This window comes from Telopea speciosissima, chromosome 3 (assembly GCF_018873765.1).
Source record: "Telopea speciosissima isolate NSW1024214 ecotype Mountain lineage chromosome 3, Tspe_v1, whole genome shotgun sequence".
NCBI classification, from domain to species: domain Eukaryota; kingdom Viridiplantae; phylum Streptophyta; class Magnoliopsida; order Proteales; family Proteaceae; genus Telopea; species Telopea speciosissima.
In genome coordinates this window covers 22,886,439-22,907,767 of record NC_057918.1, presented here as the reverse complement: position 1 = coordinate 22,907,767, position 21,329 = coordinate 22,886,439, and the positions used below count along the sequence as shown (strand labels likewise).

The window sequence follows — 21,329 nt, the reverse complement described above, 5'->3', positions numbered from 1 at the left end:
CAAAATTAAAAAAAGAAATATTTTTTACACATGCTACATAAATTCAAGAACAAGAAGTCAAACCTTTTCTTAAATATTTACGGGTGTCAATATTTGGTCTGCTTCCTTAACGAATTTGGCCCTAAATGGTTAGGACCAGGACCGGACCAAAAAGTTAATCGGTTCCAAACCTAAGATCCAAGACCATTAACTAATGGGTGGGTCGGTTCTGATTCCTAAACAGTTCCGAGTGATTTCTAACACATGCTACATATATTCAATAATATTACACTAATTAAGATATTATTTTCATTCACATGAGATATGCAATCCACTATCAATTTTTTTTTCTCAATTCACAGACCTATGCATATTACCTCTTGTTTTGTATTCAATTAATTAGAAACACTAGGACCCTCATAAGTTATGAATATTTTAAGGTATGTTCTTAAGTTAGCATTCGCAATGAACCTTTAAACTAGCAACCAAATATCTGGTAAAACATCATATGAGACAATTGGTATCAGTCAAAATGAAAGACTAAAAAAATAAAGGATTTGACCTTAAGTCTTATGAATTATATAATATATAAGGTTAGGATGTGAATCTGTTCCAGTTCCAACGGTTTCTAATTGGTCTATCGCTTTTGGAACCGTTGGGAGGCCAATAACTTTAATTGGTAGATCTAGGATGAGACCAATAATTTATCGGTAGATACAAGACTGGACCAATAAGCTATTAGGTGGATCGGTTCTGATCCGATTCCTGGTTCCGACCCAATATTGACATCCTTACACAATAAAAGGTAGATATGTCATTTCGGAGGAGGGAAGGAGAGAGAGAGAGACACAACTAGGCACTAGCAGCGTTTTTTTGACCTTTAACAAAAAAATATGTATGTGAATTTCAATTACCTTTAATAGGTCAGTTGTCTTACTCGTCACCACTTTCACGCATGAGTTTGATCCACTAGTAATCTTTATTTCATGGGTCAATGTTCTTTGTGGGGGAGCACGGCCCTGTGTAAGCATGGGCCAATGAGCGCACACGCATTAGCATTATGAGAGCAAGATTTCTACCTTTCATAAGGTGCGGGCGGTCATTTCTCCCCCTATGTATTTAGGCGTGGATGATACACTTCCCCAAAGATAACTTTTTTCCTTATTTTATTTTAACCCCCCAAAAAAAAATGTTTATTGTATGATTTCCAAGTCATGGGCTTGCTTTTTGTGGGCTTCAATTTTTAAAATTACCATCTAAGGCCCATGTAGCTTCTTCACCAATATCATCAAGCTTGGATTTCTATTTTGTTTTGGCGAACTTCTAAGCATATCTTCATCTGGAGTCCAATCGACCTAGAGTTTGCTGGGTCGTCTTCTTCAACTCAACAAAGGACAGACCCAGCTTGGCAGAAATAAGGAGTTAAGTCGTCTCTGATTCCTTCTTTTTCTCTCACCAAGATTACGTGGATTTTGGGCATGTAGGAACAATTTGTCATTGTTCTGTTTTGGTAGTTTGCTGGCTAAAAGAATCTCTCCCTTCTGTTAGAACAGAAATAGGCTTGAAACTTCAATCCGCACTACAGAGTCATTTTTCTTAAGACGAAATTTGTTCCTACAATTAGATGCAAATAGGTTGCTGACGAATTGTCTCCCAGGATACAATGAAGCCCCAAACTTTGTTGATTACCTTGGTTACGTATTGCATAAACGGAGTCAGGATCGATGCCTGAACATCTTCTGAGAAAACAGAAAAATCAGTGGCAGAAAATTTGTTTCTTGCAGTGAAACAAATTTCTTGCAAGATCACTTTGAGAATGAGGGAAGAGAAGAAGAACATTTTTGGATATATTCAAGTTTGAAATCACTTGGGAATTAATAACCCACTTGGCACATGTTCCCAACAAATGGATCCCTTCATATTTGAATCTGGATAATCTAAACCATCCAAAGCATAAGTATTAAACTGTTTACAACAATCTTATCTAGATCCAAATTGATCCATTCAATCTAAAAGAATCAAAAGGAACGGTCATGATTAGATCTCATTCAAAGCGATGCAAATGTGCTAAGTGCTAAGTGTGTGTGCCTCTACAGCCCATTGTCCATGCACGTGCACGTGCGCATGCATGCTTGGACGAAAGTCCTTACACATACACCGTAGCATTCTCTATTTATTAATTTAAATGATAAATAGTATTTTATTAAATACACCCAAGGAATTATCTTTATATTTCCGATGTGGGATTATTCCCAATGCCATTATATTGAAAAACCTCCAACACCTTCCCCCTTCCCCAATAGTAATAGGTTTGTTTTCTAGTAGCAGAAGTGATTCCATTCCTATAGTTTACTTTCACGGAGTGGGATCAAGAAAAATCATCTCTACCTCAGGAACACTCTTACAGAGCAAATTGTTACCAAATTGAACCTTACTTCATAGAATATACCCAAGGAACCCTCTATGTTATACCCGCACCCCGGGCATATAATTAAATATTATTTCTTCCTCGTGACATGTAGATATCGCTGCCATGTATGCTGGTGACCTGTTCTCCATGATGGTCAAATCCAGTTACAAAATCATTGATCACAATACGGGCTTGCCTGTGGAGGAAAGATTCCTTAACCGACGGTGGGGGAAATTCTTTGATGGCGACTTCATTGATTTTCCTCCAAGTACTAATCCGGGAAGTGAAGAGTACTAGAGCGTGTACCTCAGAGCGTCGCCTCACTTGGACACCCCGTTCAGTGATGAGCTTGACACTGCCGTGGCGAGACTATTCGGGTCATGGGTGACAAACCATGACGGCTGAGAAGTAAGTTTTAGCCCTTAATTTTATTTATTTACCCTTTCCTTCGATGTTCTCAAAGTGCGGGTCGGGGTTTGAACCACCCGAGCTATTATGGTTGAATAGGGAATACTTCAATTGTGGGTCCCACTTATTTAAGGGAGCGTGTGATGGGTTTATAATCCCATGATGGATGGACCCATCCCCAAGTGGGTTCTTTTCTATTTGAAATCTGTGGGCAGGCCCATTTAACTTGAAGGTCCATTTGACTCTATTTGACCCAAAGATGGGTTAACCCATTCCTTTACCCTAAATAAGATCATGGGTTGACCCATTACCTCTTGACCCATTTGACTTAAAAGATCCAAAACCCATTTTTACAAATAAGTCTAAAGGGGGAGAGAGCACTCATCCCTCATTACTTCTCCCATCCAACCTAAATCGTGGAGGAAAGAAGAAAGGAGAAGAAAAGAAGGAAAGAAAGAAGAAGTGAAGGAAGGAGAAGGGAGAAGGGCTTGGCTGAAGCTTGAACCACATCTCTTGGTGGCCAAATCGTGGAGCTCCTCTCATTGGTAAGATAAGCCATTAGAATCTCCTCCCCCTCTTTAATCGATTTTGGGTTTTGGGGTTGGAAGCCATGGTGGAGAATGGGTCTAGGGTTTGTTTTGAGACCCAAGAATCGATGGGAACTCATGGCCTTGATTTTGTGGAGCTATTTGACTCCATTTGCTAACCTCAAAGCTTCCAATCCCATCCCCATCAATAGATATAAGGTTTCTATCTTATTATGCCCTAAATGAGGTTCTCCTTGCTTCATTTATTGAATCAATGGGTTGCATAGGCCTAATGGGGTCTTAGGACCCTAATGTGCCAAGGAGAAAGCCTTCTTGGTGTTTCATTTTCTCCAATCTACTTGGAAATGGAAGCCTTGATGAAGAATCCTTTGATTTTGGAGTTTGGAGGCAGGTGATTTTACCTGCGGTTTTAAGACCTACGAGAAACCACTCCTACAACCACCCTGAGACCATCTCTTAAAAAGCTCTCTGTTGAAGTCGGTTTTACCTGCGGTTTCATATCTGAGGTAAAACCACATGTAAAACCACACCTAAAAGAACCCTTCCTGAGCCCCTGTTAAAGTCGATTTTACATACTGTTTCATGCTCTCTGAGAAACCACCCATAAAATCGCCCGTTCCCAGAACTGCTGACATTTGACCTTGACCCACTGTTTTGACCATAACTTGATCTACACATATCGTATTGATATGATTCAACTTGCATTATAAACTAGACTCAAAGGGATACAATTACTATGAAGAAACCTTAGACCCAATATGAGTGTATGATCCTCAAAAATGGATTCAAACCTGACTAATGTGTTTAGACAGTAACTTTAGAATCTAAGTTTTATGTCGGTGACCTTGCCTACTTCGTGGCTATTGGAGTAGAACTTATTAGGATTTAATGGGGGTATAATTACAACCTAAGGTGCCCCTAATCATACTAATTAATTGATTATTATAGTACCAAGATCTACCTTTAATGCCCTTAAACCCCCTTTCCCTTATTAGTTTTGGGTTGGGAAACTTTGGAAATTAAGGTTGGACCTTGAGGTTCCACTCAGAACCTAAGGGGTGACCTTGGTTCAGTGTTGGACCTCATTAATGAGGCCTTGCCTCTAAGTACGATCCTAGAACCCCTCCTTGCAACCTTGTTGTTGAGTTTGGGTTTCATTACTCAAAACCCTATAATGTGACCTTTGGGAGTTTAATCCCTTGAGTTCTCTAGACCCAATGAATTTAATGATGTAACCAGGCCCTAGTAGACCCTAGGACACCCTTCCCTTGTCCTTTGGACTTAAAGATCCAAGTAGGACAAATTGGGTTAAAGAACACCTTCAAAATTGTATCATGCCTTGATCGAATGCAAGGGCGGATGCAAGGCTCTGCCTACAACCGTGCTTGCATCCGTGCTACCCTAAAGGCCTGTAGGCTATATAATTTATGGGGTTTTTCTTAAGGGACTTTCCCCCACCCTTTCTAACACTTTTCTACACTATCCTAGGCTTTATTAATTGTGTGAGGAGACGTACTTAGCGGACATCGAACGACAAATCAAATCAACGGAACACGAACTATATGGTGAGTGGGGATTGGATCTTGTTTTATTTTGAGTGTTTGTATGTTTAAATGTTGTACTTGATGCATTTATGTTATGTGATGCATTTCATGCATAAATACATGTTTGCAATGTTTATCTATGAATGTGTTCATGTGTGTGATAATTGATGACTATGTGTTACAAATGTGATTGGAATTGTATGAGATGATGCTGTGGTTTGTTTAATGTCTTTCTTCATATATTATATTTGGCCTGTCATGTGCCGTGTCGTGCTGGTACCCGGATACTAGATGGTATGGGACATCGATGTACCCGGAATACCTCTCGATACGATAGTTTTATATAGCATGTTGCATATTTGATTTGATATTTATGTTAAAGGGATACGGAAGGTAGATGTGTAAGTTCCTACGCCATATCGCCTTATTGATAATCTAACCCGGGGATCAAGGGTAAGTTCTGGTACCGTGGTTGAGATTATCGGATGCTTGCTGGGAGACCAATGGTGTGTTCTGGGACCGGCAGGCTTCCACTGACGTAGTTAGGGGTATATCCTTGGGGATCGAGGGTGCGTTCCGGTACTAGGGATATGGCCTTACTATGTCGTAGATTAATGGTGTTGTATCGTTGGGGATCGAGGGTGTGTTCCGGTACCAGGGATACAATTCGATTACTCTACACAGCATAGCATCCATGCATATATTACATCTCATCATCATAATCAGGGATACGGAAGGTAGATGTGTAAGTTCTTACGCCGTATCACCTTACTGATAATCCAGCCCGGGGATCAAGGGTAAGTTCTGGTACCGTGGTTGAGATTATCGGAGGCTTGCTGGGAGACCAATGGTGTGTTCTGGGACTGGCAGGCTTCCACTGACGTAGTTAGGGGTATATCGTTGGGGATCGAGGGTGTGTTCCGGTACCAGGGATATGGCCTTACTATGTCGTAGATTAATGGTGTTGTATCGTTGGGGATTGAGGGTGTGTTCCGGTACCAGGGATACAATTTGATTACTCTACACAGCATAGCATTCATGCATACATTACATCTCATCATAATCATCATCATTATTTATATTACATATCATATTGTTGTGTTTGTCGCATGACTATAAATCGGATCTAATGTGTAAATCATCATTGGTGGTATGGGACGTCAAGGATGTTTGCTCATCAGGTTCGGCTTGCAGTCCTATATTTGTTGTGTGTGTGTGGATTCAATTTCTTGCTCATTGGGCTAGTGGAAGCTCACCCCTCGGGGAACCCTTCTTTTTAGATTGTGATGCAGGTTGTACGGTACCGGTGGATGATGAAGGACTCGATAAGAGATGTTGATGCGAAAGTTGATCTACGACCATTGATGCTTATCTTTACTCTTTGTTGCTTTCGATATTATATTTTTGGATGTATGTTTAATTCCTTTTTCTGTATTTATCAAACAATTTCAATTGTATTAACTTTTAAATTCAAGGATAATCCACCTTATGTATTTATTACCATTGAAGTTATTCCCTAAATGAGGATCAACAGTCTTTATTATAAGTCTTCCGCTATTCTGATAATTGATCTGATTCTCATTTATATGACTGTGACGTAAGCCACTGCGCCCATGATCCTGGAGGCGGTTTAGGATGTTGGTAAGCATCCTAGTCATACCCTTTTTATTATATTTTATCCCTTGTCGGGATGGGGGTGTGACACTCTAGGTGCCAGCATACACTATCACGGTCCGTCCAACGACGCGATTGCTTAGTAAGATCTAAGGCTGTGACAACATGGTCTCATTGGTTGCTGTGCGCACATGACCGCTGTGCTCCCCGATAGAGAACGCGCCCCCTATAACTATATTCAAGAGATGGTAACTTACAGTCGAGTCAGTAGGTTGAGATGGCTATCCACCACTTTATCATAGAGCCAGCCAACCACTGGATCTAACAAGATTTACATACTTCTTTTTGGTGGGCTGGATTATTAGATTAGGTTTGATTTGATCAAGGGTTTCTCATATTTTATAATTAAATCTCCATTATGAGCACTTCTTGTTATCGAATTTATCAATGGATACACAGTTTTAATCTATTTCAACCCTATGTTGGGAATTTATCCATTGTTTGATCGAATTCTCTAGTTTCACCATCAATTATTCAGAAAAATTACGGGAAGTAGTTTTCTACCGTCAGCACTCCCAAGAGTCTCTATCTCTCTCATCCTCAAAATAAGAAGGCAAATGTTTCTTTTGAAATGGGAAGGAGAAAGATAGACTTATGTGAGTGTTGGCGTAGACCACACATCCGAACAAAGAACTTTCTCCAAAATATATATATATCCATAAAGATTTTACTGCAATCATCCAACTACTACCAATCTACCATGTCCTTAAAAATAAATAAATATACACAAAATTTTTCAAAAATCCAATAGTAATTTTCTACGGTCATATCCTTAAAAAAAACAACAAATTAAAAATCATCCAACTACTACCATATCCTTAAAACAAAATATCCACTAATATTTTTCTATAGTCATCCATTAAAAAAAATTTGAGGAGAGAGTACATATTATGCTAAAAATAGGCACTACCCCTGACTATGCAACTTGGAAGCTTTCTTTCTCAAAAAAATAAAATAAAGAGAGTACATTTTATGCTAAAAATAGGTACAACCATAGTACCATAGGCTATGCAGCTTGGCAGCTTTCTTTTTTTAAAATATTTATTCATAATTTAGGAGAGATAAAAATAATAAAATATTAGAGAAAAGGCTGCGAAACATATGTTAACGTCTCCCTATGTCTAGCTTTCTTCTCCCTCATACAAAATGACATACATGTCTCCTAGTGTAGGAGGAGAGAGATAGTCACAAGGAGGCGCCATTGTTGAAAACACCGTAGGTTTTTTTTGTTAAAAAAAAAAACTTTGTGGTCAAAATTCCAAGTATACATCATCGACCAAGTCTGACTCGCCCCCTTCCCCATCCTTTTCTCTTTTTCTTTTGTGTTGACCTTTATAATTTAGGATGAGAAATTATGTTAGGTGTTTAATTTATCCCCGAGAAAAAAAAATCAGTGTACTATATATATGAGAGAGGGCTATGCACACATCCCGTGTACAGTAAGTTAGTGGGCGGCACAAATGGGGCACGGGATGGGGTATCATACAAGAGGGGTAGATCATAGGTGGTTGGGTAGATCTTTTCAAAGGGTTTGGGGGGGGGGGGAGTGGGCACTAGCTTATGGTACACCGGCGGTGTGCAAAGTCTTTCCTTAAATATATTTACCAAGATGCCCTGGAGAGTTGAGATTACCTTTGCTAACCCTTTTAGTGAGACGATGATGATCCGCACTCGCCACTTCAGATCTATTCCCTTCTAGAAATCCAGAACCCGGACTTCATGGCTCATTCTATTATGATGCAGATTGCAGTTATACTTGAAAAACTCGGTGGAGGTGGAAGGCTCGTCACGTAATTCCTGTCAACTCGGCCGATTCAATCACAACTTCTCCGGCAGTGGCTGTGTTCCGAGTAGTCCGTCTCCATTGTCATTGTTGAGCAGCAAAGTCGTTGAAAGGAAGAAACATAGGCCACTCCCAAACAGCAGCGTAAAAAAAAAACCTCTTCTTACTGACAAATTCTACTCATCTCTTTATATCTCTCTTTCTCTCCGCGAGGAGAGATAGAGAGGCCTAATTCTAATAGGATCTTTAACCCACCATGCTATTCAAACCCCTCAACTTTATCATCGTCGCAATGATGTTTGGTTTCGGCTTTTTGATTCTCTTCGTTTCTGGGTTCTTTCAATACCCATTTGTCTCTTCGGTACAATCTATTCACAATTCCAAAGTAGCAGTTAAGCGGAACCCAGATCCTTTCAGGGATTTGTTGGGTGCTTTCAGAAAATGGGATTCTGAGGTGGGTTGTGCTCAGTACAGGGAAATGCATAGACAATTGGATCAGAATACTTCTTCTTCTCTGCAAGATGTTGATGCTTTTGTTGACTGTGGAGCGATGAAGATGAAACATGTCAGTGTTTTAGTTAAAGGTTGGACTTGGATTCCTGATAATTTGGATAATTTGTATTCGTGCCGGTGTGGGTTGAGCTGCTTATGGACCAAGTCCACTGTTTTGGCTGATAAGCCTGATGCATTGATGTTCGAGAGCAGCACGCCTCCATTCATGGTACTTCTTTTCAATTATTAATCTCTTTTGGGGTTCTGAATTGATCGGAGATGAAGTATAGAGCATGCTTGCGGATATTATTTTGTATACTTATGTGTTCTCTTTATCTTGTTGTGCAATTAGAGTGATCCACTTAGCTATACTAGATACTAGATGGGGGAAATCAGATGATTATAATATGGACTTGATTGAATGTTTAATATTTAAATTGGGTTGTTGTTTCTTATTTGGCACCCATTTTTGTTATCCTGGTTTGATTGTTTGTCCGGATGAAATTGGGAAGATGTCAGCCTAGAATTAGAACTGGGACTAGTTAGGGGTTGTTTTGTGGGATTTGAAGATCCTAACAGAGGGAAAGGCAGAGCAGCATTTGTATTGGCAATCCCTAAATAATTGGGTGTGGGGTAATGATCACAGTGTGATAATCATGATGAGAAGTTAATGTTGAAACAAAATTAAGTTTTTATTCTTTCTTCTTTGATTGGCAACAATGGAAAGAAACCAAGAACGATGAACTACCTGAGTAAGCCTGGCAAAACAACAGCAGGCACAAAATCAGACACCAAACATTAGAAAGAAACTTGGATCCATATAGTAAACTAGGTACATATACTCCTTTCCTGGTTAGCTTGTCAGTGAGGGAGGGAGCTTGTAGGGCTAATCTATATAGAACGGGATGTAGGAAGGAAAGAGGAGAACTAATTTGTCTGCTCAAGAAAATTTTGGCAAGTAGATTGTTACATGGGTTTTGTGCAGGTATTGGGCGTTTGTATGTGTCTTGGAGTACGATTTATCAGTGTCTGTTAAATTCTTAGGCTATTGGGCCTGGCGGATATCAATCCACCAGCTGGGAGTGGGTGTTTGAGCTGTTGGACACATTATATATAACTATTACATTATATTTTCGAATAAGCAAGATAGTAATATAGATGCATCTCTTATTTGTAAATATCAATCTCTGAACTCATCCTGTGTCTAGGCATCTTATCTCTGTGCTGCAAGTTCTATATCTTGGGTTCAGAGCTAGCTTGGTATGTGTGCAAGCATTCTCATGGGTCTGCTCTGCTATCAATGTCTGACCCATAAATGAAAATTCTGAGCAAGAGAGGATGACTTGGAGGGAATGAGTTTGTCCAAATTATGCTGACTGGAAAAGTAGTAGTGATTATGTAATATGTTAATATATGTAACATGATAGGGGAAGTCCCCCTATCGTGCTTTCCTTTATTGCTTTATGTCTTTAATTGTTAGTTTCCTAGTCTAAGTAAGTTTCCTGTTTAAGCTTAACTAGGTAAGAGTTAGATTCCTTTTGTAATTCTGTTTTGGCTTAATATAAATATACCTTGGCTGGTACGATAGAACATACATTCTGTCGCACAACCCTTTTCTCCCATTGTTCTCTCTTCTTCTCCCTTAATCTCTTTCTATCTTCTCTCTTCTCTTTGCTAGGCCCTGGTTACAGGTTTTGGGATTCTTTAGATAATAGATGTTAAAAATCTTCAGCTTTATTTTTTTCTTTCTTATTCAGCCCAAACAAATCTATTAACAAGCACTGAGTGCATGAACTTCTGAGTTCTCCTCCTTGTTTTAAAGCTCTTAGTCAATTGGGCAGACAACCTCAAGTGCTTGCCTTGATTCCTAGGTCACCAAAAACAAAAAAATCCCACTAATGCCTTCTAATCCAATGGCTATTCCTCACTCTTTGGTATTTTTAGTTTACGAGGACCAAAGAATGGTTGCCACCCTGAACTCCCAACTGTTATTTATATTCTTGTCCTGTATGCTGATCTAAATGCAGGTGTCAAACATATAAAGAATTTCATGATGGGTAAAAATTTATTTGTGTGTTATCTCTTTAAACAACACCAAAAGTAATGGCGAATTAGGGAAATTTTCTTTTAGTGTGAATTATTATTAGAGTATTAAGATTAGAACATATATGAGGGTTGGTAAGATATTGAGCATCACCGGTACTTTTGAGTATCTGACAGTATTTTGCAAATCAAGATTCAGCGCCAAAAAGGAAAAAAATTAAAAAGATAACTTACTTTAGAATGTAGGAAAATTGTGTGGAATCGAAAGAGATTCTCATGTGTTTCCCGAACCATAGTTCAAAAATTCGTCTCGATTCGGTATCTCGACCAGGTCAAGACGACCGAGATCTCGGCGAGTTTGTGCATTTTTTTTTTTTTTGTTTCGATATTATGTTTTGGTGGACAAATGGCCCCAGTTGGGTCCGAAACTTTAAGGGAAGCTTGTTTTAGGCTTAATAAACATATTTAAATCTTCAAATTATAAAAAAAAAACACCCAATTTGGTGCTTTGGATTTGCACCCTTGGTTGGCAAAAACTTTAAGGGAAGTTTGTTTTAGGCTTAATAAACATATCACCCATTTTTGTTATCTTGGTTTGATTGTAAACGTCGAACCCAAGGTTTTCCCCCTTCTCTGTCGAGTTACTTTGAAATTTCGAAGCCTGTCTCGAGTTGGTGCTTTTTTTTTATTGTGTGCAATGTATTAGTTTTCCAAAATTTCGGGTTTTGTACTGTCTCAGCTAAATTTCTGTTGAGATAATCGAGTTTGTGCAATTTTTGGTTTTGGATATAAACTTGTCACGAGGAGCTCGAGATTCTTGAGTTTTTGGAAATCTCACCGAGATTTCGGAGAGATTTAGAACTATATCCTGAACTCCTCATGTACCTCTGGAACACTTGTGTCAAACTGTCAATCAGCATGACATGGGTATGGCATGTGATGTGTGTCCGACATGCACCCAGCAAGTAGACATTCGGACACAGCTGTGAAGAAGAATAAGAAGATTAGCACCCATCACTTCCAATACGGCACCCAGCAAGTAGACATTCGGACACAGCTGTGAAGAAGAATAAGAAGATTAGCACCCATCACTTCCAATACATTAGATTTTATATGATGGAATAAATAGAAGTAGTGTCTGTGCATAGTCAAATGACTTAAATTTCTTGTGGGTGTTTTCTAGTTGGACAAATTATGGATCTACTATTTCAGTGAATGAAAACCAATCTTAACCCGACTTTCCCGTGAATGTTAAGGTTTTAAGGTTCCTTTTCTCCCTATCCTTATATTTCCTTTACATCCAGTAGCTCCTTCCCGCTGACCTTGTTGTAAGCTATATTTTAGTTGAGAACTTTTTTACTATTTTTAAAGGTGCAGAAGCTAGAAACACAAATATAGCAAGGTATTCTGTATCGACACATATCAGGCCAATGTATTGGAAGGCATAGATATGATATACTAGAGATCTGACACGGTAAAAAAAAAGAGTAAATTTTATTAAAAGAAAGTAGATTTTAGTTGTGCTGCCATATCTCTAGCTATGATATACCAGAGATGTGACACAATAAAAAGAGAGAGTATATTTTATTAAAAGAAAGTAGATTTTAGTTGTGTTGACAATTCATTGCTTATCCCTTGATGCTGTTACAACACTACTAGTTGAGAGGATTAGAGAATGATTTGGCTTGTCTAATGAGACAGAGACCTTTCTTATTTATAGTGAAGATATGCAGTACAAAGGGTGTCGAATATGGAAAGTAGTACAAGGCTAGGTAGTATACTAGGTAGTACATGTACTCCTATACGAGGTGGCGTACTTATCCTATCCTTAACACTCTCCCTCAAGTTGGTGCATAGATATCTCTCATTCCCAAGTTGCTTGGTACTCCGCTTCTGCACTTAATCTAGATACCACTGGTTGCTCTTTGCTTTTCTAGGTGACTAGATTTCCCCTAGGAAAGTATAGTATCCGCCTACTACTATCTGGAAGTAGATCAACGATCGTCAATAGAGCCTGCCCAATCAGCATCAGTGAAAGTTTCCAGTTTCAGATTGCCATGATTGGAAAATAAGAGTCCCTTTCTAGTAGAAGATTTCAAGTATCTCCGCAACCGGTTTACTGCCTCTAGATGTGCAGTCTGTGGATCATGTAGAAACCGACTAACTATCCCAACAGCATAGACAATATCTGGTCTGGTATGAGACAGGCATATCAATCTTTCAACAAGCCTTTGATACCTCTCATTGTCAACTGGATCACCATCTTTATTGCTCAGTTGATAGTTGACTTCTATAGGGGAATCCGCAGGTTTGTACCCAAGCATACCAGTTTCACTAAGAAGGTCTAGGACAGACTTACGCTGGCAAATAAAGATACCATTGTTGGATCTTGTTTCCTCTATTCCCAAGAAGTATCTAAGAGGTCTTAAATCCTTGATCTCAAACTCCTTAGCCAACTGAGCTTTCAATGTGGATATCTTCGAGTCATCAATGCCTGTTACTACTATATCCTCAACATATACAATGAGACTAGTAAACTTATTGTTATGCTGCTTTATGAATAAAGTATGATCAGTATGACTTTGTCTATATCCGAATTTTTGCATGGCCTTCAGAAACTGGCCAAACCAAGCTCGTAGTGACTGTTTGAGGCCATATAGGGATTTCCTCAGCTTGCACACGTTACCAATTGTAGTAGGTGAGGTGAAGCCTGGAGGTATATCCATATATACTTCCTCTTCAAGGTCTCTATGGAGGAAAGCATTTTTGATATCTGGTTGTCAGAGACTCCACCCAAGGTTTGCAGCACATGATAGGAGTGCTCGAACTGAGTTCAGAGCGAATGTATCTTGATATTTAATGTCATAAGTCTGGGTAAATCCTTTTGCAACCAACCTGGCTTTGTATCGTTCAGTACTACCATCCACCTTTTGCTTCACAGTAAACACTCACTGGTCTTTTTCCTATAGGAAGAGGAACAAGGTCCATAGGAGACAAAGTTAGAAATAGGATGTTGTGTACAAGCTCTTATTCCTTTCCTCACAGCTATAGGGAGATCAGTATCAACAAGAGGAATTGCATTACTTGGCTGGGTTGAAGGAGGTGGATCAGGAAGTACCGATTGACATGGTAGGTCAGTAGTGGGCTGCTTTGTCTGAGTCTTCCTCCGTGACTAAGTGCGCAAGTCTGATTTGGTCATTCCAGTATTGGTGTATCAACATTCTCCCCTTTAATAGGAACTACTTCAGACTCTCGCCCTTAATATGAACAATGTCTGTGTTGAAGGGACTAGAAGGAATTTCTGCTACAACACTCTCCCCCTGAAGAGATGATTGGAAGTAGGGCTCAGATTCGCGGAAAGTGACATCCATGGTGTCAAATAGTTTGCGGGAAGGAGGGTGAAAACACTTGTAACCCTTCTGAGAGGCAGAATATCCTAGGAAGATACCATGGAAAGCCCTTGGATCAAGCTTTGAACGAGAGGTGGTGGAGTTGTGAGCAAAACAAACACAACCAAATACCCGAGGAGGAAGGTGGGAAGCAAGGGATAGGTCTGGAAGAAGGCTAACATGGGTTTGAAAGTCAAGGACAGTGGAAGGAACCATGTTAATGGGATAGACTGTGGTAAGGACAGCATCCCTCTAGTAAAATATAGGAACATTCATGGTAAATAAGAGAGAGAGAGGGTAACCTCTAGGAGATGGTGGTTTTTTTTTTGGTTCGGGAATTCCATTCTGTTTTAGAGTGCAAACACAAGTACTTTGAAATACAATACCATGCTCATAGAGATATTGACGAAAGTTGTACTCGGTATTGTAATCACTACAAAGTATCTGTATCTGGGCCTGAAATTGGGTCTGGATCATTGCATGAAAGGAGTGGAAATAAGTAAAACCCTTGGATTTAGTACGGACAAGGTATATTCAGGTGAGGCAAGTGCAATTATCAATAAAGGAAGTAAACCATTTGTAACTGGCCCGAGCTACAATACGAGAGGTTCCCCAAACATCAGAGTGAATGATAGAACAACGAACATCACTTTTATTTAAACCTGGGGAGTACGAAGAACTAGTATGTTTGGACTCACAAGTGTCAAAAACAAACTTGTTCGAGCTACATTGCTTTATTAAAGAGGGAAACAATAAACCCAAAACCGGAAAAGAGGGATGACCAAGTCTATAATGCTAGTGATGCAGTTGCTGGAGAGCACTATCTGTCCGAAAAGTAGGAGCAGAAACTTTCGTAGTGCTATGAGATGCGGGTCTAGATAGTAAAGTTCATCACGTACCCTACCATAGCCAATCGTTGCCCCCGTCACTAGATCCTGAAACACACAATGAGTAGAATCGAACGTGACACAACAATTTAGCTCAACAGTTAGACGATAAATAGAAGGCAGGTTAGCACAAAGATTTGGCACATGTAAAACAGAGGAAAGGAAAATTGGAGGAGAACAATGAACGGACATTTCCCAGAAATAGAGGATAAGGATCCGTTTGCAACACAAACTTTGTCCTTACTTGAGCACGTGAGGTAGGAATGAAACAACTCAAAAGAATTAGTCATGTGATCTGAAGCTCCTGAGTTAAGAAGCCAGGAGGGACTAGAACTAGAAGAGACAAGGAATATACCTGACTGGGCAAAATGAGAGGCAGGTGCAGTGGAAGGAGCCGATGTAGAGGAAGTTGTGCCAAACTGAGACATCATGCGTTGAAGAGCAAGCAGTTGATCTAAAGAGGAAGGCGCTGCAGAGACAGTGATAGGTGGTTGGGAACTTTCAGCAGTTTCAAAAAGATGTACATGGGAGCGTACAGTGCCATATTTCCATAGTTGTCACGACGGTTAGGCGACCCAAGGCGATGGAGAGGGTACAAAATCAAGGCGACACCGATTAGGTGCCCAAGGCGCCCGCCTAGGCGACCAAGGTGCCTGGACGCACACCTCGTCCTCTTTTTGGATGACCACGAAGTTTCCAGCACGTCTCACGGGTGTGTTTGGGTTTACTACAGTAATCATACTTTATGGTTCCCATGAAGGAGGTCCAGTTTTAGTGGAAGAGCCCAAATGGTCCAATATTAGCAGGCCCTGTTGAGTGGTGACCAGTGTTGAATGGTCAGAGACCATGGTAGGCATCATAACAGAGAGACATTGTTCTTCATGCTGAACCAAGTTATAGGCCTGAAGGAGAGTTGGAAATGTGTCCCTGCCTAAGATCTGAATACGGATTTGATCATATTCCAGATTCAAGCCAGTGAGAAAGTCATACACCCTGTCCATCTCACGCTCACTTTTAAATGTAGCAGCATCAGCAGTGCAGGCCATGGGAACAGGGCGATAAAAATCTAACTGCTGCCACAGAGTAGTAAGGGCAAAGTAGTAGGCATGAGGGAGAAGTCCTTCTGGGTGGTTTTACGGACCTGGCGACGAATCTCATAAATTTGAGAAAAGTTGCTTGACTGGGCATACGTTTGTTGAATAGCTTCTCATAATTCCTTTGCCAAGTTCAAAAGGACAAAATTGGGACTGATAGACGGCTCCATAGAATTTAGAAGGACATAAGAAGGGCATCATTAGCCAACCAGGTATTCTTGGCTGCAGCCTCTGTTGGCATTGGAGTGTCACCCGTGAGGTACCCCGGAAAGTGATTACCATGAATAGTAAGTAAGCAGGCTCATGACCAGGCAAGGTAATTGGTCCCATTCAACTTGGTTGGACCCGGCTAAAGAGAGGGGTGATGGTGATGAGTTCCAACACGACTCATATCATTGCTCCCAACTCCTCCTAGGGAGGTACCTCTACTCTCCGTCATAGAGCTGGGATGTCAATCCCAAAAGTAAAATGGAGTTCTGTAAATACCTCACAAACGGAAACAATAGGGCTACCGTGGCGTCAAAATGGAGTAAGCACCAGCAGGGGCAGCTAGGGGCGGCAACAGAAATGGTAAGGAGCCATGGAGGTGGCAGTAGGGGCCGAAGTGGTTGGCCAGGGAAGCGACAAGGGCTCAGATGAGGGCTGACGGTGATCGCGGGAGGCCAGTCAGGCCTGGCGGGAGGTGGATAGAGGCCTGAAGGGCTTGTCAGTAGGCAATAGATGGCCTGGAGGGCCTGGTGATAAGCGGCAGAGGGCCTGACAGAATGCGACAGGGCCAAGCGGAGGCCTAACGTGGTGCAACAATGGCCAGGTGAAGACCTGGAGAGGTGCGTCAAGGCTAGGCGGAAGCCTGGAGGGCGTAGCAGGAACTGGCAGGAGGCTTGGAGGGTGTAGAGGGATCTGGTAGGGCCAGGTGCGAGGGCACAAAGCCAAGAAAGAGGACGCTGGGTCCTGGGTCTAGGTGGAAGATGGTGGGAGTATATGGGAGTCAGCGGGTCAGTAGGGTAAGTGGGGTCAGGTCTTGGCGGCATGTTTCAGTCGCCGATGCTTAGCCGTGGGAGGCCAAAGCCTCTAGTGCGTGGGGCCCCAAACTCTTCTGGTGGTGACTTTGAAGGTGGTTCCATCCTTCACTTCTGTCCAAGCTGCTGCTAGTGGATTTCTGTTGCAACTTGTTCATTAATTTCTTCTTCTAATCCTCTACTCCCTTCCCCAATTGATCCCCCTTTATTTTTTCTTGAATTCCATTCAACCCCAATTCCATTAAACTCTAGATCTTGTTGCTCAGCCATATTTGTCCATCAAAACCATAATCCCCTCATCCTTCATTAATTTCCCCAAAACCCATAGTCGATCCTGACTTACTGCCCAGTTTTACAGAATTTTCAAAACACTTAAAACTCTATAATACCTACATTATTAGAGTCCTAATAAACCTGCCTAGCCATACCCTCTAAGCCCCCCCTTCCATTATCCTAACCTAAGCCCTAGATTTGACCTAAAACTGCAATTCTGTCCTACTGAAACTGCAGAACCAACGGCCCCTTAGTTCCTTGTTATTGGTCTTGGTTTATTTGGCTTCTAGTAGGGCTTTACCCTATCTAGAACTACATTAATATGCAGTACAAAGGGTGTCAAATACGGAAAGTAGTACAAGGCTAGGTAGTACACGTACACACGTATATGAGGTGGAATACTTATCCTATCCGTAACACTTCTTGTACCATTATTTCTATTTTTCTACTAGTTTCTAATTCTGATTTTCTTGCTATTTTTGGCCTCCTTAGTAATCTATTTTATGTTTCTACTTTGAGTTTGACTTGTTATTTCTTGGTTCCTACTTGATATTTCTCAATAGTTACTAAATCTGAACTTTCTATTTCAGTTAATTCCTAATTATATCCCTTGTTTCTAAATTTAATTTCAGTTTCTATATTCTACCTCCTAAATCTGTTAGTTGCTATTTTGATAGTTATTAATTTTGGTAACTTGCTCTATTATGAGTTTCTAAATCAAGGGTGCTATTTGGGAAGTTGCTAAATTCTGGTTTCAATTTTGAGTCCCTAATCCCTACTATTCTGGATGACATAAGGTTTTCTAACCCTAATCCTGTAGGTGATTAGAATACCACATTAAACCCACCCACTTATATGGGAGGTTGAACCAACCAACCCATCAACATTGGTGTTATGGGTTGGGTGGGCTCAAGATTTGAAATTTCGGCAAAATTTTGCCTAAATTACTGAAGTATTTCAGTTTTGTCAGTAACCGAATCAAAATGACTATGAAATTTATATCCACAATTTACCAAAATTTCACCAAAATATTTCGGGTTTGGCAAAGGGAGATATAGGGGTGAAATCCAAAATTTCGAACCTTGGGTAGGATCAGGCCGACCTTTTTGAATATTGGTAAGCTTTCCCTAGTGGGTCTCACTCACCAAATAAAGGGTTGGATGGCCGGTTGGTCATAGGAACCATTAAGGTCAAAGATTCTGGAGTCAGGAACGGGGACCTCTCCCTCTCTTTCCTCCTGCTCTGTGTGTGTGTGTGTGGAGATGGATTAGTAGTGGAGCCAGGAATATTCTCTGTTGTTTGCTAGTTCTGTAGGGATTCTTTACTGTTCATTATTGTTTTTAGTGTGATGCAGAGTCTATATGATTTGAACAGTTATCCTAAATTCTTATGTCACTTTCTGAGACTTTATGGAAGTTTGTTTTTTAGAATATGAGAGTCCCTGGATGAGGATCTTCCACAGTTGTGGTTATGTCAGAATGTATATTTGATTTTGCTAGGGAAGTGAAGAATTTGGTTACAGCAAAAATGAAACCATCTGTCAAATGACTTGAGCTCAATGGGATTGGGTTGCAGATACAGAAGTTAGTATGGATTCATTACCTGCTCCAAAGTGTAAGCCATGCGGTTAATTTTGATCCTGCAATGGTGATACCCTGTGTGGGTGCATAGCAATATTGAGTACTTCCAATTTCAGGTGCTGTGGTGTTTTTGGAGCCCATCTTTTTGAAGAATCTTAATAACTTGGAGATTCAGCTAGTTGTACAGTTATTGCACACCTTTGACACCGGGCGGTGGGGTTAAGGGAATGGAGAGACCAGGAAGACATAAGCATATTATGCAGAAAGCTCTGCTAACTTTACTCTCATAATTTTATTTTTTTTGGGTTTTGGAAAGATCAGAACCCCGTTGTTTCTGATGGATGTGGTATTGGGTGAAAGACTCTTCGTCCAAGGTGCAGAGTTTTGTGTGGCCTTTGAAAGACAGTATGGAAACAAGTAATCACCTGATTTCCAAGGATGTTACATTCCAAGTGTTTTTTTTTTTGGGGGTTTTGGGGGGGGGGGGGAGGGAAGGGGTGGAGGGGGTCTTTGATAGGTACTGAAGATGGTCCTAATCTGTTCATCCACTGCAAATATCTTTTGAAAGCCAGGGTGCCACAAAGGAAGAGATTGAGTCAGCTGGGTTGAAAAAAGCATGGAGCAAATGCTTTGGGGTGTTTATTTGGAAGCATGATTCTCTTAAAATGTTCAGCTTGCAACTTCATAAAGCTTGATTTAATTTTGTTTCATGTGCTACTCAGATCCCCCCCCCCCCCCCTGTTTAATAAGAAATGGCAGTACTCAGGTGTTGTACTTATCTTTGTCCTTCGTTATGGTTAATAGAATTGGTCCTGCCCTTATGTTGCACAAATTGCTCAGGTCTGTATGTGATTTCTTTGCTTACAATTTGTTTCAGAGTCATAAAGATCTCAATCTGTATTCTGGTGTTCGATTTAATTGTGCTTGTTGTGAACTTACTTACTGTGGTGGTATAGAGAAAATCTATTTCCCACTTTTAATTTCTAAAGCAGATGCTTAACCATAAGGAAATTGGTATTTTAGCCAGTAAGTACATCAGTAGGTTTTTTGCTATGGATTTACTTCACTTCCTTTGGGCATTGTCATAGTGCTTTGTGCTATTTTTTTGGCGTCTCTTTTTCATTTGAACTCGTTTTTTGGCTAGAGGCGAGAAGGTGATGCACTTCGGGTATATATGGATCTCGAGGCTGGGAGGAAACGGTCAGGCAATGAGGATATTTATATTAGTTATCATGCTGATGATGATGTACAGTCAACTTATGCTGGTGCCCTGTTCCATAACCATCGAAATTATCATCTGTCCACTTACAAGAACAATGTAAACTTTTCCTTTCCATTTTCTTATATCTTTTCCTGATGATTTTATTTTGTGTATGTGAGGTGGCATTATGCTAGGCGCTATGGCCTATTTTTTGGCTCCCTTTATTATTGCATTCTTATTAGCTTTGGTTTGAAGATTTGCCCTCACAGTATCATACTGTTTCTCCACTCAGGAGACACTTGTTTACTGGTCTTCATCGAGGTGCCTTTCTCACAGAAACAAACTTGCCCAGAGTGTTCTCAAATTGCTGCCTCACCACTCATTTGGCAAGTGCCTGAACAATGTGGGAGGCATGGATAGGGCACTTGATCTCTACCCTGATTGTGCAAATGATGTCAACTCTGCTCCAAAATGGTGGGATCATCTACACTGTGCCATGTCACACTACAAGTTTGTTCTTGCAATTGAGAATACCAGGACAGAGAGCTATGTAACAGAGAAGCTATTTTATGCCCTAGATTCAGGTGCAGTCCCCATCTACTTTGGCGCTCCAAACGTGTGGGACTTTATACCACCACATTCAATTATAGATGGGACTAAGTTCAGCTCCATGGAGTCATTGGCTTCCCATGTGAAGGCAGTTGCGAATGACCCTGTTGCCTACGCAGAGTATCATGCTTGGAGACGGTGTGGTGTATTAGGTAACTATGGGAAGACCCGTGCAGCGAGCCTTGACACGCTGCCATGTCGGCTGTGTGAACTTGTAAGTAGTAAAGGTGGCAGAAATTATAGAACAGTATAAAGTTGTTTTCTTCATTCCATCCTTATGATGTTACTTTTTTGTTCTTTGGCTGTTGTAATTGGTTATTTTAGAATGTATACAGGAAACACTGAACATCCTTTGGAATTTTAATGAAATTTTGTTCGAGACTCTGATTTTAAGAT

General features: G+C 40.5%; 2 protein-coding genes across 2 annotated transcripts in view; both read left to right on the top strand.

The window, feature by feature from the left end:
• The window catches only part of LOC122656864 (alpha-(1,4)-fucosyltransferase-like), a 25,842-nt gene extending 4,513 nt beyond the window's left edge, over window positions 1-21,329 (top strand). The window contains exons 2-4 of the mRNA XM_043851546.1: window positions 8,540-9,067; window positions 20,268-20,441; window positions 20,617-21,329. Of these exons, the coding sequence (XP_043707481.1) occupies window positions 8,603-9,067; window positions 20,268-20,441; window positions 20,617-21,186 (1,209 nt within the window). The 5' untranslated portion in view covers window positions 8,540-8,602 and the 3' untranslated portion in view covers window positions 21,187-21,329. The remainder of the gene's footprint in view (window positions 1-8,539; window positions 9,068-20,267; window positions 20,442-20,616) is intronic.
• Window positions 16,025-21,329, top strand: part of LOC122656865 (aquaporin PIP2-4-like) — a 32,713-nt gene continuing 27,408 nt past the window's right edge. Inside the window, exon 1 of the mRNA XM_043851550.1 lies at window positions 16,025-16,031. The gene's annotated coding sequence lies outside the window, so the exon portion shown is untranslated. The remainder of the gene's footprint in view (window positions 16,032-21,329) is intronic.